At 36.5% G+C, this 6,399-nt stretch overlaps 1 protein-coding gene across 1 annotated transcript; it reads left to right on the top strand.

The window, feature by feature from the left end:
- The first annotated feature begins 1,286 nt into the window (after positions 1-1,286).
- LOC136674400 (olfactory receptor 5K16-like) lies at positions 1,287-6,180 on the top strand. The gene is made up of 3 exons (XM_066650410.1): positions 1,287-2,246; positions 5,312-5,336; positions 5,693-6,180. The coding sequence occupies exons 1-3, from the start codon at positions 1,287-1,289 to the stop codon at positions 6,178-6,180; spliced, it is 1,473 nt and encodes a 490-aa protein (XP_066506507.1).
- Positions 6,181-6,399: the final 219 nt, after the last annotated feature.

Here is a 6,399-nt window from a genome sequence, read left to right as displayed (position 1 = left end):
GTAGATTGTTACTTTAAATACTGCAAAGTAATAAGGTACAATAATCAATAAATATTTTTATTTTTATTTACAATATTTGAGGTGGGGTTTAGTAGTGTTTGGGGGTTTTTTGTGTGTGGATGGAGTGTGTTTGTTGAGTGTTGCTCACTGTCCTTCAGGCGGTGGCATGTTGCTGTGTGTGCTTTGCCAAGGAAGATTTGTAATAATTCCGATTGGGTAAGAATTTCCAGATTTGGGTGGATGTTTTTAGGTGAAATTTTCACAAATGATTTTGAATTTCTGGAGGTGAAGGAGAAAGTAACTCATCACTCTCACAGTGATCACACGAGCTGTAGTCACTGAGCTGGTACTCTGCTGTGGATCTCTGACAGTGAAGAGATACTCGACCAAGTCATACGGTCTGTATAGGGTCTGATAGCACCAGAACACACACAAACCTTGAAAGGAATCAAGACATTGTGAGAAAATCTTATTTTGAAGCAAGTTTAATCCTAAGCAGAGTAAGCATCAATATAGCCCTAGTCTAAAATGGCTAGTTCTCACTGGGAATACACCATATAGTTAAAGTAATCACAAATAAATTTGTACATGCTGGATTTCTTGAAAAAGGTCTTCTGATCATATTGGTGCTGCCATATATAATATAAGTATCCATGAGGTGATCTAAATGGACCATTCAAGGTTAAGTGTTGGCAGTAAGATTGTGGAACATGAGGCTCATTCAGCTGCTTAAATTTATAAATACATTGCAATTTATGATGTGTTCAGGTGTGGGTAAGTAAAATTTCATTGATCAGATTTTTTTGAGTGCACTCAGATGAAAATGGAGCCTCAGGTGTCTTTCTTCCTGCAAATTCTGATGGAGCATATTGTATTAACACACTGAAGTTGTAATTGTATACTGTCCTAGTTTTTTTTTTTTTTTTTTTTTTTTTTGATAATGCCAAATTTATTTGTTAACAGTTAAACAAATATATGTGAGTCTACATGTCTAGGGAGATTTGTATTACCTGGAGGTGTGTTTTAGATGATGATGTAAACAGAGATCAGTTATAAATATATCTGATGTCTCAGGAAATTTTGCTCTTGCAAAAAAGTATGGTTGCAAATCATTTTAGACGAGTTGCTAAACAACCGTAACTCTGGTTTCATGTCATTTTTATGGGTATAAGATATTGTCATTTATGACTGGTTTGTTGAGTAAGTTTTTAATGTTTTTATTGTGAGGAATTGTAAAAATAACTTTGCTTTTTTTTTTTACATTCCTTTACGACCAATCTCCTAACATGAATTCTAATTCTGACAATGTTACATTTGTTCGGCCCTCCACATTTTATATCACTGGATTGAACAACATACCATATGCAAAGTATTATTACATATTTTTGTGCTTTGTGTATGTTGTAACAGTTTTGGGGAATTCTTTTATAATAAGTACTATATACTTGGCACCTACCTTACACACAGCAAAGTATATAGCTGTCTTCAACTTGGCTTTGTGTGATCTATGTGGAAGCACTGCTATTATTCCAAAGCATGCTGATATGTTTCTGTTTGAAAATCAGTATATTTCTTATGAAAACTGTCTGGCAAACATGTATTTTGTTTTTCTTTTTATGGCCCTGCAATCCCATACATTACTTGCATTGTGCTTTGACAGAGTAATTGCAATATGTTTTCCTCTGAGGTATCATTCTATTGTAACTAAAAGCACAATGACACTGATCATATGTTTTATGTGGGTTTTCTGTGTGACACTTGTTGGACTCATGATAGCACTGATTACTAGACTGTCCTTTTGTAAGTCTACTACAATTGACAGTTATTTTTGTGATCATGGTCCTATCTACAGATTAGCCTGTAATGATTATTTCCCTAACTACATGATGGCCTGGGTCTATATTGTTTCTGTGATTTGCATTCCATTGATACTAATTGCAATCTCATATGCTTGTATTGGTTTTGCATTACTCAAAATCTCACATGGTGGTGAAAGAATGAAAGCTATGAAAACTTGTACTTCCCATTTTATATTAGTGTCCATGTTTTATCTGCCAATATTTAGCATATATATGTCTACACTTACTAGATATGTACCTGCAAATACTAGAATAGTCAACTCTGCCATAACACAAACTATTCCACCCATGTTAAACCCCATCATCTACACTCTGAAGACAGAGGAGGTATTACAGTCTATTAAAGTGCTCTATAAACAAATCAAAGTTAACTCTGCAGTAGAAGAGGCAGAACATTAACAAACTTTCATTAAAAGAATGGTAAATGGTTTGTGTTTGTACATTTTAAATTTGGCAGTGTGTCTGTTATATGAATTGTCTTGTTAAAATGTTTTACAGCAGAGCAATATTTTTCCCCACTTAGCATACTTCTAAGATCAGGACTACTGTTATCACTGTTATAGAAAATATCTATAATACATTAATGAATATTAGAAAATTAATTCAGTAAAAAATATTTATATTCAGTATCTCCTATTCTCATTGCCAATCCGACTGGGGGTGGTGGACTGTAGCGGACTCAGGATGAAATCTTAAATTAAATGAAATCTCTTTCAAATCAATCAGATGCCCCAAGTTAAAATCTCACTTACTCAAGGCCACACTAGAGACCCCTTTTTATCAGGCCACCCGTCTGTTCTCTAATCTAAAGATCAAGAGTGATTTAACACTAGGATAAAATTTTAAGAACCTGAAGACCCCGCCATTGTAGAACACAAGTTCTCAAAAAGAGAAAGAGAGAGATATATAACTATAGGTGTATCTTTATTTATTACAATTTTTTAGTTTATAAAAACTTACTGCCCAAATAAATAGCTTTTTAAACCTCAATCTCTGATGCTTGCTATATATATATATATATATATATATATATATATATATATATATATATATATATATATATATATATATATATATTACTGTGCAAAAGTTTGTTTTATTATTATTTAAAGAAAATAAATAAAACTGGCAAGGTTTGCCTTCATCTTTGACTTGGTACAATATATTTATGAGGTAACCACTGTTGCATTTATTAAAGTTTTTGTAGTGCTTGGGGCTTTAATCGGCATGCTATAGTTTGTGTTTAATGTTTATGTTTAAACAAACAAAAAAACAAACAATGAGACCAAAACAAAGTCAATATTGTAAAAAAATAATGATTTACCAAATAAAATTTTTGTTTCTAATGAGTCCTGGAACAGTACTATTTAGCATATTTAGCTTAAAGCCACGGTGCATCAATTATTAAAAATGGGAGAAAATGTCTCAGCCACAACATGACAAAATACAAAAAAAAACTGACAAAATAGCAGCTTTGGACAAGCATTTAGAAAGTGTAACTGTGACATGTTTGAGAGTTGTTTGTATTTCAGCCGGCAGTTGAGTATAACAAATTGGCCTGTGCCGCCTGTGCAAAAGCTTGTGAGAACGCGCGCGAGAGAGAGAGATATTAGTCAATCTAAACTAAATGCTTTTTAGCTATAGTTTATTTTAAAATTAGTTTTTGTTTTCTTTATATTTTGGATCTTAATTTATTGGTTGATTTCTCTGCCCTTTATTGGTGAAAATTTTCCCTTTCTTACTGAACTATGCCGAGTCCGCCATTTGGCTGGGATTGAGCAAACGAGCATTCACAAATGTGCATATATCCTGCCATTCACACACCACACATTTGCATCATATTATTGCAAGAGCTTATCTCTGATTTGGTTGAGTCATGAGTCCTAGGCAGGACAGAGAGTGGACTTATGGAGCTTAAGCCCCTAATGTTTGTATCAAGTTTTATTATCAGCGCAGTATGATGCATCCCATTAACATTTCTTCTCACTTCTTGCACTTAATTTATTAGATTGCTTCCTTACACAGGTTTCAAACTGCACTCAATGCTATGCACTACACCTGAAAGTCTACTCTTTGGTGACGTCCACAACATGCAGTGCAACAATGTCCATTTCTCCACCTGCCCTTGGCATGCTGTGCACACTCTGAATGTGAACATGATAGACATAAGATCTTTAGTGAAATAAATTAGTCCTCGGGGTCAGCTGGAGAACATATGCTGTATCAGATATATGCCGTTTTTAATTATGCTAGTAGTATAACATCTGATCTCATGCAGACTCATGCTCATTGCTCCTCATAATGCCTTGATGAGCATAATTTTTTAACCTATAAAGTTTTTAACCTATATCTCCCTTTCCACCAGCATACCTATTACTTATTTACTTATGACAAACTATCCATGATTAGTAGATCAGGCCTTGGCATTAGGCAATGTAGGGTTTGTAGCAACTCTGGTAGCAATCTGAAAATAGAGAAATCTCCCTGTTTTAATCTAGACATGTGAGCTTTAAGGAAAGGAAAAAAATCTAAAATGTTACATTGTGATTAATTACTAATGATGGTGAACTAAGGGAGACAAAGGGGGTACATACCTACTGCAGTGTCCCCATCATTATATTTCATGGGGTGCACAGTCTCTGGTGGTGCCCAGACCACACCACACACACACTCAACTACTAGCATGTGTGTGCAGCTACAAGATGGGTGAAGGAGAGAGGAAGTGGATCACTATAACTTTATAATTTATATTATAACTATATAATTAATGTTGTTAACATTTTTCAGCTCATCAAAAAAATATATATATCTTTTTTTATATATTATTATAAATATATACATATATATTTGGAGCAACTTATGAGGTCCTTCCAATTCCCCAAAATCTAGGACAGTGGGTAGATGAAGACATTAGTTGTAGATTATGTACAGGGGTTGGCACACTAAAGCATATTCTATCAGCTTGTAAGGTTAGTTTGTTGCAGGGGAAGTATACATGGAGACAATCAGATGTTTGTTGGTAAATGAATTGTAGTAAAGTGTATAGGTTTATGCATGAGGGTGAACATATTTGAGCGTGAGCACAGGCTATAAATATTGGTAGATAGGGAGAAGCACAAGTTAGATTTATATAACTGCACTTATACCTGTAGAGTGCAGAAGTACTGAGAGAAGAGGTAGGTCTTTAGCTGGGATTTAAAGGCAGAAAATTAAGAGCAGAGGTGAAGACTTTGTGGTAAAGAATTCCAGAGTTTTGGTGCCATCAGACTGAATGATCTACCACCATCGGTAACTAATTTAAATTTGGGTACTGACAAAAGACTGCTCTCAGAGGACCTCTGATCTTGTAGGACAGTAGGAGTGTAAAATTTCAGAAAGGCTGGCACCAGACCGTGCAGAGCTTTGTATGTGAGCAGGAGAACTTTAAACTAAATACGGAGTGAGACAGGTAGCCAGTGGAGCTGATGAAGAACAGGGGTGATATGAGCTGATTTTTTAGAATAAAGAGGACCAGATCAGCCACGGTATCCAGGATAATGTCAGCATACCACCAAGAAGGATGAAACACATCCAACAGGATTAACTGTGGACGAAAGAGGAAGCTGTCTGAAAGGGAGGTTTGGGTGCTACCCTGGATTGTGTGCAAATTTAAATGTGCACATCGACTCTCCTGTTTCCACCAGAATTGTCCGTCAGGAGCTCCACAGGGTCAATATACACGGCTGGGCTGCTATAGCCAAACCTTTGGTCACTCATGCCAATGCCAAATGTGGACAATGTGAAACATGTATTGTTCTCTGATGAGTCCACCTTTACTGTTTTCCCCACATCAGGGAGAGTTGCTGTGTGGAGAAGCCCCAAAGAAGCGTACCACCCAGACTGTTGCATGCCTGGAGTGAAGCATGGGGGTGGATCAGTGATGGTTTGGGCTGCCATATCATGGCATTCCCTTGGCCTAATACTTGTGCTAGATGGGCGTGTCACTCCCAAGGACTACCAAACCATTCTGGAGGACCATGTGCATCCAGTGGTTCAAACATTGTACCCTGAAGGCAGTGCCATGTGTCAGGATGACAATGCTCAAATACACACAGCAAGACTGGTGAAAGATTGGTTTGATGAACATGAAAGTGAAGTTGAACATCCCCCATGGCCTGCACAGTCACCAGATTTAAATATTATTGAGAAATATAAGGATGTTTTGGAGGAGCGAGTCAGGACAAGTTTTCCTAAACCAGCATCACGTAGTGACCTGGCCACTATCCTGCAAGAGGAATGGCTTAAAATCCATCTGACCACTGTGCAGGACTTGTATATGTGATTCCAAAGACGAATTGACACTTTATTGGCCGCAAAAGGAGGCCCTACACCATACTAATGAATTATTGTGGTCTAAAACCAGGTGTTTCAGTTTCATTGTCCAACCCCTGTATATATAAATAAAGGTTTTGGAGTAACATGGTGCCATCCAGACAATACCTTTTTCAGGGAAGGCCTTGTTGATTTCAGTAAAGTAAGGCCAATCCACATTCACGGCTCC

Source organism: Hoplias malabaricus, chromosome 18, assembly GCF_029633855.1.
Source record: "Hoplias malabaricus isolate fHopMal1 chromosome 18, fHopMal1.hap1, whole genome shotgun sequence".
NCBI lineage: Eukaryota > Metazoa > Chordata > Actinopteri > Characiformes > Erythrinidae > Hoplias > Hoplias malabaricus.
Note: the sequence above shows the minus strand (reverse complement) of the source record. Positions and strands in the feature narration are given on the sequence as shown.

Coding starts and splice junctions, on each gene's coding strand:
- LOC136674400 (XM_066650410.1), top strand. CDS start 1,287: ATGAATTCTAATTCTGACAATGTTACATTTGTTCGGCCCTCCACATTT. Junction 2,247..5,311: donor TTAACTCTGCAGTAGAAGAG/GCAGAACATTAA, acceptor TGAGACAGGTAG/CCAGTGGAGCTGATGAAGAA. Junction 5,337..5,692: donor GGAGCTGATGAAGAACAGGG/GTGATATGAGCT, acceptor TCCCCACATCAG/GGAGAGTTGCTGTGTGGAGA.